Raw genomic sequence first — 12,138 nt, 5'->3', positions numbered from 1 at the left:
GGCGTGATCCCGGCGTTATGGGATCGAGCCCCACATCAGGCTCCTCTGCTATGAGCCTGCTTCTTCCTCTCCCACTCCCCCTGCTTGTGTTCCCTCTCTTGCTGGCTGTCTCTATCTCTGTCAAATAAATAAATAAAATCTTTAAAAAAAAAAATTTCTCATTTACCAAAATAAGAGTCAAAATTCACAGAGGAAAAAGTAAAATGCTCAGAGAGCTTATTTTATCAAATCTATTAGACTCCAAAGTAAACATTTGAGAAATCTGATAGAAATCAATGAAGTGGAAAACCCAAGATAATGATAAAACATCTACTTACTCTATCTCCCTTTTCACCTNTCATTTACCAAAATAAGAGTCAAAATTCACAGAGGAAAAAGTAAAATGCTCAGAGAGCTCATTTTATCAAATCTATTAGACTCCAAAGTAAACATTTGAGAAATCTGATAGAAATCAATGAAGTGGAAAACCCAAGATAGTGATAAAACATCTACTTACTCTATCTCCCTTTTCACCTTTAGTAAGAGGTTCTCCCTAGGAAAATGGGTAGAAAACAGAATCAATTATGAATACTTTGAGAAAGAAATTCTCCCAAACTGGACATGGATAAATCCCACAGGCCAAACTCAGACCTCTGTCACAAACAAGCCTCTAAAATGACTCAGAATGTCACACAGTCTGCTTGCACAGTTTAAAGGAAGCATATGAGAATTAATTAAAAAAAACTCTTTCATATCCCCTAGTGAACAGTAAGTTAATCATTCTAATACTATTTCGAGAATCCTGAGTGGAACAAATTGGAATGCTGCCCAAGGCCAAAGCCTTGTCTTGGGTGGTTCACAGAGATGATGACACACACAGACAAACACATACACACACACACCACACACACACGCGCTTCCTCTTACTAGCTTTTCTTCTTGAAGTTACATGGACATGATTTCATTTACTCTTCACAATGATGCTGAGAGGAAGATACGGTACCATTTCAAGCATGAGGAAAGACTCAGAAAGGTTCTGAGTAACTGAGTTATTTCCCCTAACATAGCACTCACCCACTTTATATTTCCTTGTTTATCTTGCTTATAAACTCTGTGAGTGTAGGGATNACACACCACACACACACGCGCTTCCTCTTACTAGCTTTTCTTCTTGAAGTTACATGGACATGATTTCATTTACTCTTCACAATGATGCTGAGAGGAAGATACGGTACCATTTCAAGCATGAGGAAAGACTCAGAAAGGTTCTGAGTAACTGAGTTATTTCCCCTAACATAGCACTCACCCACTTTATATTTCCTTGTTTATCTTGCTTATAAACTCTGTGAGTGTAGGGATATAATTCACCTCGACTATACAGCATTTCTGGTGTACTCTGTTGGTGCCCAGTAAAAGTTTGTCAAATTAGAGAATTTCAAGTTATGCAGCTATAACAATAAGAGCTAATATTCATTAAATCTTTATAATATATCAAGCACTGATCTAATCACTGTCCCAGTTAATTCTTACATGTCACTGGGGTAGGTCTGATTAGTATACCCATTTCTAGACAAGGAAACTGAGGCACAGAGAAGGTAAGTAATTTCCCCAATGTCATATAGCCAGTGAGAGGTCATTCAGGATTTAAACCTAGCAGCCTGACTTCCATCCCGGGCTTTGGGTGCTCAGGCTGATTTGATTTGTAGTTTACTTATGATTTGAATTGGGTGAATTCACAATAAGATGGAAACCATTCACTTAAAAATTTTTTTCTTTTGCATATGAAAGCCAAGAGAAAGTATGAGAACCATATGGTAGGTAATACTCCTCTTGAAGGTCCCTTTAGGGATGCGAGTTCCTTCAACAAATCACTAATGGGAGATAAGCGGTTAGTAAGTGAAGCCCTGTAGTTTTCACCTCATGTCCTGTGTGCTAGGGATTACAGGGCTCAGCTCTTCTCTCCCATATTTCCCCACCCCCTAGCTGTTTCCTGGCATGTGAGCAGAAGTGACATGTGTTCCTTGCAGGTGGAGGCAAGGAGTCCATTCATGCTTCTCTATCCCACTTTCCCTCCATGGTGACTGAGAAAGTTGTGTATTCCAGATGGCTTAGTTACCTGGTGGTAATCAGCCTGGTACCTGAGCGCAGTGGGTGTCAGCACCCACTCCTCCCGGCCCAACCATGCTGGGCATGCAGCATGAGCAAGAGAAAACCTTTCTTGCATTAAGCCCCAGAAATTTCAGGGATAATTTTTTACCTAGCACAACCTAGCCTACTCTATTATGCCCCATATCTAGCCAATGTGATTAAATCTCTTATTATTGGTTAACTGTTATACATTAGATCAGGGCTTTATTTATATTCTTGTCTTTCAGCCTTAGTTAAAAAAATTCTACTTGACTTTTAAGAGACAAGATGATGTTATTTAGATATAAGCAATGGGCCACATTGCTTATATAACTGCTTATTTTTGCTTATGTTGCATTGCTTATATCATGCTTATTTAGAGCCACTGTGAAGCCACATTGATTAAAGTAACAGGTTAAACAAACAAAACCAAACCAGGAGCCTGGTTGTCTCAAGACTTGGTTTTTAGTGCTGCTCCAAAGAGTATTATCTGGTCAGGTCATTTGCCTTTTAGAACCTCTCTCTCTATCCGTAAACTCACCTAAAACTATAAGCTCTAACATGTGATACATGTAGTTATATTCTAAATGTCCATTAGCGGGGGAGAAACTGCCATTCAGGATAAATGGTTCAGAATTCAAACTTGGATGAAAACCATTCCTCTTTTGGGGCCTCCTGTTTATTGTGCCCAGTCGTGTCCACATTCGGGTCTGGAATGGAAAGGTTGAGACCGCAAAGAGCTAAACCGCTCTGTACAATAATGTAAAAATGTGTTCCTTTTATGTGGGGGGCAGAGAGGAAGGCAGGCAAAGATGCAGAGTTGTTCCCCCTTATCTGTGACTTCACTTTCCATGACTTGTTACTGGCAGTCAGCTGCAGTCTGGAAGCAGGTGATCTCCTTCTGACGAATCATCAGGTCAGTAGTCGCCTGACACTAGGTCACCGAGCCTACGTCATTCACCTTCCTTCATCCTATCACGCAGCCATTTTATCATCTCATATCCTCCCAAGAAGAAGGGTGAGTACAGTACAAGATATTTTGAGAGAGGCCATATTCAGATGTTTATTACAGTGTATTACTTTTATTATTACTGTTGATAACCTCTCACTATGCCTAGTTTATAAAATAAACTTCCTCATAGGTCTATATATGAAAAAACGTAGTATATACACTTAACCCTTGAACAACACAGGTTTGACCTGAGTGGGTTCACTTACATGCAAATTTTTACGGTACATTACAGGAAAATGTATTTTCTCTTCCATATGATTTTATTGATAACGTTTCTCTAGCTTACATTATTGTAAGAATATAGTATGAAATACATATAACATGCAAAATATGTGTTAATCAACTGTTTATATTATTGGTAAGACTTCTGGTCAACAGTAGGCTATCAGTAATTAGGTTTTGGGGAGTCAAAAGCTATATGTAGATTTTTGACTACCCTGGGGATTGATGCCGTAACCCCCATTTTGTTCAGGGTCATCTGTAGAGGGTTTGGTACTACTGGCGGTTTCAGGCATCCGCTGGATGTCTTCGAATCTATCCCCTGGATAAGGTGGAACTACGTATAAGGGACATAGAATAATTAAGGGATTAAGAGGTAACTGGCAAGCAGAAAAGGTAAAAGGAAAAGCAGCCTGCTTCTCCTGGGTAAGGCAGATAGGGCTAAAGATAATCTCAGGGAGGTAGGTGAGATGCCCTCAAACACCTGCAGTGGGAGAGAAAGCCAGAGTGGATTTGCTAGGAGCTGTGAAATCCTCCAAGCCCTGCTACCCTTCCAGCCCATGCCTGCTACTCAGAGTATGACCATGGACCAACAGCATGGGCATCACCTGGGAACTAGGGAGAAGTGCGGCTTCTCAGGCCCCACCCCAGCCCTACTGAATGAGATCCTGCATTTCAAAAGAGCCCCAGGTGATTCAAGTACACATTCCGCCATTTGGGAAACACTGCTCTTAACCCACTGGAAGTTCCTCTGCTCTTCCTGTGTTTCCAGGATTGGAATTTATGAAAATGTGCAGTCTGGGTCTGCCACGTGTCACGTGTAATTTAAGAGGTGAGAGTCAATGTTCAAGCTTGGAGGGGAGACAGCGTAGACCTAGAGAAGCAGTCAGGAGATGGTAAGAGCGGCCAACAAGTATGGAGCAGCAGGAGTGATTAGGCAGGTGGAAGGGGCAGCAAGTACCACGCTGGATTTGTGGAGTGGGAGTTTCTCAGACATTCTTGGAAAACCGAAGTCGGGGAGCCCTATTAAAGACTGTCACCTGCTGCAGTTGGATACGGAACCATGGACCAGACACTAAAGGTGAGTGAGCATGACCCCCGAAGGCAGGACAACTTGGGGGACCTGGGTAACAGCACTGACTCTAAGTTGCCCGCAAAATTACTCTCATTGCCAAACAAGCCTAATTTTTAAAGCAGAAGCACAGGGAAATTTTGGCTTTGTGATATTAAAGGCTTTTCATACTGTTTCTGTTTGGCACTCAGGCATTTTAGTGACCTCTGCATTCACTATCCCTGCTACACCAATGTCCTTTGTTCCCCTTGGCAGGGAAAAAGCGAAAAGTGATTTTTAAAAAGTATTACACTTTTGAATAAAGATAAAACATTTAAGTCTGATTCTTGCTGATTCTTACAGGCAGCTGTAGGTTGTTTTTGTTTTTTGGCAGGCTTAAAAAAAGTTATTTTTAACTAGGATTCATGTAATCTCTTTAGGTGGTCCGATTTGAGTATAAATGTTAATTTAGGCTCTCTCCACCTACCATAAGAACTAAGTCTTGAAAGAAAGTGGCCTCCGTAATGTTGAAAAGTGTCTTGAGAAGCTACTTTGATCTTATAAAAACCAAGGAAGGAAAATAACTTTAGAAAGTATACTGAGAGCAGATAGATACACATTTCTAATTTTTTGGATATATTAGCCCCACTCTTTAATATATTGACTTTATTATTTATTATAGCAATCATGTTTAGTCATAGCAGGGCAGCTTAGTAATTTTTAAACCCTGTGTTCTAAATCAGCCTAAGTGTGATTCATAGCTCTTACATTTACGGGCTGTGTGACCTAGGGCAAGTTACTTAACCTCTCTGGGCCTCATTTGTCTCATATGAAGAATGTGGGTGATAATAGCCTACCTCATTTTTTAAAAATAGATTGAGTGACTTCATGCATTGCATACAGCACTTGCTCAAATATCTGATCTGTTGTTTGCCAAGACAGGGGCAAACAAGGCTCATGGAATTAGGGCTGATTAGGAAAAATACTTTTAACTCTATTTTTTAAAAAAATATCCTTCTTTTGTCCTAAAAGCTTTCATACTTACTGACTCTCCTTTTTGACCTTTAGGGCCGATGGACCCTGGGAATCCTGGTTGTCCAGTTTCACCCTTTTGAGAAAAAGCAAAAGAGAGATTTTGCATGAGGTTAGATGAGTACTGTTGTGACTGTCATGTTCAGAGCAATTGCTTGTGCTCCTACCAACCATGGAATTTATCTACTATCATCCAAGAGACACCGTGAAACTCGTTAGACTGCTTGCATAATAATGTACTTGTCAGTACTTCACGATGCCTTCAGCTCTTTCAGAAATCCATTGTATTTGTTATGATATTTAAAATTAATGTGAGACAAAAATTATTTTTCAAGGAAAGATGCCCAGAGAAGAAAAAATTATAATTTTGTCTTGTTTTACCAAAAAAACTGTGTGTGTGTGTGATCTTAAAGACATGAGATCATTGAACTGTCACAATAATCTGAGCTCATTTTCTCTCAAACACTTCTTTCTTTTTTTAGGTGGGGGGAGGTGAAGGAGTGGGTGAGCCATAGGAAGAAAAGTGAGTCTCTCAGCTGTTCCAAGCATTTATCTGATCACTGAAATGGCTGCCTGTGGACAAAGAAGGCATTCTTGCTGATGTGGTAACAGCAGCTTAGGAATGTCTAAGACGTTCTCGTCAGAGATCTTGAAGTGGGGTTTGTATGGACATATAAAAAGTATTTTGAGAAAATGCAATTTAGAAATATTACTGTGGCAAGGAAGTAGATCACTAATCAGACTTTGGAGGAATCCCAGCATTGTGCTTTCTTTTAGCATCTACCAAGATCCTTGAATACAACATAACCACTAGAAGTTATGTATGTTGGGTTTATTCCAACCTCAAAAGCATTTTGGCAAAATGATGTTCACCATTGCATTTCTGGGCATATACCTTTCTCACACAATGTTTTGTATATTTTTTATTTTGAAAAAAATAACTACAGAAAACATAAAGTGGAATATGGCAAACCTCTGTGTACCAGGCACCCAAAATGAAAGAAATACAAAAATTTACAAAGAAGAGATTCCCTGTATTTTCCCCTCTACGTCTGTCCCAGAGGCAGCTACTCTCTTAAATGTAGTATTTATATTTTTAGTCCATAGCTTTTCACTTTTACTGCCTATATGTAACCATAAAGAATATATTATTTGGGATATTTAAAACAAATTCCATAAATAGCTTTATTTTATATATTACATTCTATAACTTACTTTTTCCACTCAAGGTGGTTTTGAATATCCCTTTCTATTGATACATACAGATCTAGTTCACTCATTGTAACCACTGGATAGCATCCGATGTTAACATACCAGGGTTTATCCAAGTCCTATTGATGGGTATTTGGGTTGTCTCTAGCTTTTCTTTATTATAAACAAGGCTGCAGTGCACATCTCCATTTCTGTCCCCTTCTATGTACGTGTTTATCTGTTTATTTTGAAGCCTCAAACAACAGTCTGCCCAAAGTACTTCAAGTAAAAACTTATTACAGTCCTAAAAATGTTGGCTTATGTCCACGTTGCTATCGAAATCAGTATCTTGTGACTTTACACTAGAGGAAGGTGGAACTTGTCATATGCAATTGATAAATAAGATCGTAGTTTTCAAAGGATTCTTCTAGATTTGCGGAATATATTTTGTAAAATTAATCTTGATTTTATTAATATAAGCACTTTTCCTTCTACCATCTAAATATCTAGTGTACCATCATCAGTCTTATACTTACCACACTGAAGCCATTTTTTTTTCTCGATATGATAAATTCTATCCAAAATAAGAAAAGGGAGAAATTGGTGGATGTATTTAAAAAGCCAATTGCTGTTGGTTTTAAAAAGAAAATAAACAACTGGCCTTGTCTGAGCATTAGGGTGCACACAGTGACCTTCCTGTTACTCATCTGGTAGGTGTTGAAATCCCCAGTGCAGGGGCGCCTGGGTGTCCCTATTGGTTAAGCGTTTACTTCAGGTCATGATCTTGGGATGGAGCCATACATCTGGCTCCCAAAACTGCTTAGCGGGGAGCCTGCTTCTCCCTCTCCCTCTGACCCTCCACCCCTACTCGTGCTCTTTCTCTCTCTAATAAATAAACAAAATCTTTAAAAAAATCCCCAGTGTATAGGTGTGAAGGAAAAATATACCTACTAGTTAGACTGATCTGCAAAATATAAAAATAGAAATCAGGGAAAGGGATCTAGAAATTACTATAAAAATCACAACTGCCTGATACCAAAGGGGAAGAGGAGGGGATTGTACAAGGAAGAACAGTAATTACATTCACGGCTGCTCTATGTTTGAACCCACGTAAATAAGTCTCCTTTGAAATATAGAAAAAGGACCCAACAGAGGCATTGGTCCATCTCTCTAAGTGGTACTTGGGTATGGGTGGACTTAGAGGAAATCTTAGGCACCTATTTCCTCAGATAAAATTCTAATTCTGCAAAACAAGAGCATTTTATACCTTAATTTTAGACACATGAGGAGTTGTTTTTCATATTTAAAATGAATGTTCAGTGATTTATCACTGTGGGTATGAGCGGAAAGACAAGTGATGAATTTACTCAGCTTCAGGAAAGGCTGTCCTTTAATTTGACACTTTCAATGCTATTTGAAAGGCCTGTGCTGTTGAAGCTAAATCGTTTCCTTCTGACAGTCGGCCCCAAAAGATACCTGCTAACTTCTTAGGACTCCTTAGATATTCTGCCACCTTATTCCACTGTCTCTATAAAGGAGCAGTTCTTAACCAATTTGCAAATACATTATTCCTTCACCACATGCTGTCAGTCTCAGGAAAACTACAGAGCAGTTTCATCATTTCAACACTGGTAGACTGGTCCCATGGCTGCCAGGGTCTTTAGGGCCATTTACCGTTAATAGCCACTAGTGCTCATTGGTGTTTCTCCTTCCGTTTAGGTGCTCTTGACAGAGGATGTGGCTGCTAAGCCAGGAGTGATTTGTGTGTAGTTTCTATTGCTGTTTGTGTTTGTTCTGGTGCTTCATCGTAATTTTGGGATCCAAAGGGTAGGCTAGTTTTGTGATTCTATTGTGCATGCGGAAGTGATACATTATACAGCAATGACAAGTCACTTATGTGTTGAAATTGGACTTCTGATTAAATCTTTTGTTCAGCCACATAAATTGAGTCCCTCTATGTCAAAATTATGGTGGAAGGCACAAAGATGAACAATACCAGGTGTTAAGGATGGCAACAGTCATTAATACCAAAGAGAGAGAAGTGAGACATCATGAGAAGAAAGGAAGTTTGGAGCAGATGAGTAGTAAGGAACAAAACTTTACTGTGGGCTTAATATGTGTCAGGTATTGTGCTTTTGGGCAATAGAAAAGGTCCTTAGAGTTTGAAATACACCTGTTTTACAGAATCAAATTTCTCATCATTGAGGTCTGAAGAATTCCTAAGGAACATATTCTTCCTAATGAACATACCAAAACAGAAGCCAGCTGTTTTGTTTTAATAAATAAATCATCATTTAAATACTTTGTTTAATACTTTAAGTTTATCTCATCTCATTTGATTTCAGTCTTGCCATCAATTCTGTGTAGACAAAATTATGCCCATTTTACGGACAAGGAAACCGATGCTCAGAGAAATGAAATGATTTTCCCAAGGAGACACAGCCGTTAATGGTACAATTTTGAGCCCAGAGCCCATGTTCTTTCCGCCACTCAGGGGTTCCCAATCCTGGCTGCCTGTTAGAATCATTTGAAGCACTTTAAAATAATAGCGAAATGGACTTGACCCCAGATCAACCAGAGGTATGGGCTCCACACCAAATCAGAGTCTCTGGCGTGAGGCCTGAGCATTGGCTTTTTCTAAGAGCTCTCCAAGTGATTTCAGTGTGTAGCCAGGGTTCAGAACCCCCAGGGCCCATCGTAGGTGCAAGCTTGAAGGAGGTTTAAATTCTTATTATGGTGACCCATGAACAGCATGTTTGTTGTTTGTTTAAAGAATCTTGCACCTTTTTCACTAGAGTGCATACATTTAAAAACAAATGTATTGATTCAGAACAGATACTAACCACTTAGTACCTATTTATAGGTAAAGGTGACTTCATTCTTCCAGCAATTGCTATGCTTGTCTTTCAGTTTATTTTATGCATTATTTATTGGCAGAGTCCTTCTCCCATTAATTAGAATTCTTACAAATCATTTCATATGTACATTTATATCAGGTACTGCATCAAGTTCCCTGTAGACTCTTCTAGGATATTTCTCTGGGTGGAAGGAGGGAACAATTATGCCATTGGCTTTTTCTAATTCCACTTAAGATTCTGAAGCAATTAGAAAAGATTTTGAGCAACAGAAAAGGTCCTTAGAGTTTGAAATACACCTGTTTTACAGAATCAAATTTCTCATCATTGAGGTCTGAAGAATTCCTAAGGAACATATGCTTCCTAATGAACATAGAAAAACAGAAGCCAGCTGTTTTGTTTCAATAAATGAATCATCATTTAAATACTTTAAAAGTGCCACAACACTCTTCTTTGCTCAGCTGTCCTATGTGACAAGCTCTTGGCTTTTTCTCCCCCGTTAGGCTGCACGTGTGCGGTAGTAATTGCTTAAAATGTAATGGGTTCGTTACGGTGGTGTAGAAATTCTGCAAGTGATCTGGTTACAGAAAATAATGCTAATGTACTAGCAGTAAAATCCCAGACACATAAATGCCTTATTATTGCTGTATAATCAATATTTTTGGATGTCTTTTTAAGAATGTCAAGGTTTTATTTATTTTTTTGCAGAAAATTTCATTTTCGATGGTCAATCTAAAAGAAGTTCCTAGTTTCTGTTGAGACTATCTTTTAGCAGTATTTGCTGGGGATGGATGGATGATCTTCTGCATAGATTGGCTGCACTGATTTATGAGGCACAGAAGTCATATTTTCTTGGATTCATGTCAAAATACCCTGCCCTCAATCAAGAGAATTTTTACTGGGTGAATGAATGAAAGTAGCACTCGGGCCACATTCCCTCACAGGATTTTCAGACCTACTCATCTCTGTCTGTAGATTTAATGTGCATTGTTTTTTCCTGACAATGGCACATTCACACTGAATCCAAGGTCATCACAATTTCAGAATCAAACCGGAGTGAAACATCTTTCTGAGTGGGCAAGTGAATCTGTCATCTTCACACCTCATATAATTAAACCGATGACAGATGATGACGAGGACGCAATGGAAATTCATCAGCACTTTCATTTTAAAACTGTTTTTGAAATAATTGTTTGGTTAAACTATGATTGTACACTATAAAACCCTACCAAAAAAAATGCCCCCACGACAGCTTATGTTTGGGTACTTAAGAAGACACAAAAACAGGGAGGTGAGCCTGAGGCATTTTGTTAAAGGGTTTTTCAGATGCTTTTTGCCACCTACACTGATTCATGAAACATCACTTTATGAATTGAAGCTTGTGTCCTAATTTCATTTACCTTGTTACAGCTGTTTCCCCTAGATGTGTTCCCCTCCTTGCAGCCAGCTGCTATTCAGCCGTCTTCACTGGGGAGCAGAGCCTTAGTGCTTTATCCTGCTGTCTGGTCAGAAGGCAGAGAGGCTCTTGCCCACTGAAGACTGGCCTCCCCAGGGACGCAGCCCACATGGCAGCAGGACTGCCTCTGATACGGGAATGTACATTGGTGTAAAGTCCTGGATGTTTTTATTCTCTTGGACAAATCTGATTACCTTCTCTCCTTTTGGGCCCCGAGCTTCATATTCACCAAGGTTTCCCTAGGTGAAAAAAAAAATGTATATATATAAATACAAAAAAAGTCCATTTATTTTTAATACATTCAGCCCTCGCATCAAAATATAGTCAGGCAACAATGCTGTAATAGCTTTTTATCAATACCAGGTTAATCACTTTTGCCTCTCTCACCTTCTGTGAAATATTCCTGAAAAACTCCAACTTTGTAGACCCTATCTGTCTTCTCTGTGACTTCCCCCCAGGAGGTGATTCAGGAGAAATATCACAGCTCCAAAGGCAAATTGTCACTACTCCAAATTAATGCCTGGTAACTTCTCTTGGTCCCCAACAAGTCCACTGATGTGACTTTGTAACATTATTAATGATATCTTTGTTGCTCACCATAATGGACGTTCCATTAATTAACTTTCTAGCCGCACTTGCCACTCTCTTGACTTGTATAATACCTTACTTTCCTAGTATCTTCCTATCTCTCTGACTTCTCCACTTCCTCCCTCATGTAATGAGTAAATATTAGATTTTCTTGGGACTCTGTCCAGATCCTTCTCTCTTGTGACTCAACATTTTCTCCTGGGCACTCTTCTTTGCTCCCATGGCTCAGGTATCATCTACCCAAAGACAAATCTATAAACCCAGCATACATGTCTTTCTGAGTTTTGACCCATGTATCTAATTTTCCACTTGCTGTATTCACTTGTAAATTCTAGAAAAAATTCATATTGAACAAGTTCAAAACTGAATTTAAAAAATACAATACACACATATATGAGAGAGAACAATGAGAGAATTACCTCATGCTGTTAGCATGCATCAGTCCAGAAGTGGGATAATAACTGTTGGCTTCTTCTTAATCTATCTCTATGGTTACTTATTAAAATGCTTGGTAATTTCATTTTACAATTGAAAAAAAATCAAGGAAAGAAAGAAAATCTGAATTCATCCTCTCCCTTCCATAGAAGTCTTCCTTCTTCCATCTGGGTATCATTGTTAAGACTACCCT

At 39.0% G+C, this 12,138-nt stretch overlaps 1 protein-coding gene across 1 annotated transcript in view; it reads right to left on the bottom strand.

Moving 5' to 3' along the window:
• The window catches only part of COL19A1 (collagen type XIX alpha 1 chain), a 312,582-nt gene that overhangs the window by 65,725 nt on the left and 234,719 nt on the right, over nucleotides 1-12,138 (bottom strand). The window contains exons 18-20 of the mRNA XM_034648272.1: nucleotides 11,117-11,161; nucleotides 5,434-5,496; nucleotides 497-532 (exon numbers count right to left, since the gene is read on the bottom strand). Of these exons, the coding sequence (XP_034504163.1) occupies nucleotides 497-532; nucleotides 5,434-5,496; nucleotides 11,117-11,161 (144 nt within the window). The remainder of the gene's footprint in view (nucleotides 1-496; nucleotides 533-5,433; nucleotides 5,497-11,116; nucleotides 11,162-12,138) is intronic.

The sequence above is a fragment of the Ailuropoda melanoleuca genome, chromosome 19, assembly GCF_002007445.2.
Source record: "Ailuropoda melanoleuca isolate Jingjing chromosome 19, ASM200744v2, whole genome shotgun sequence".
Lineage (NCBI taxonomy): Eukaryota > Metazoa > Chordata > Mammalia > Carnivora > Ursidae > Ailuropoda > Ailuropoda melanoleuca.
This window is presented reverse-complemented; position numbering and strand designations above follow the sequence as displayed.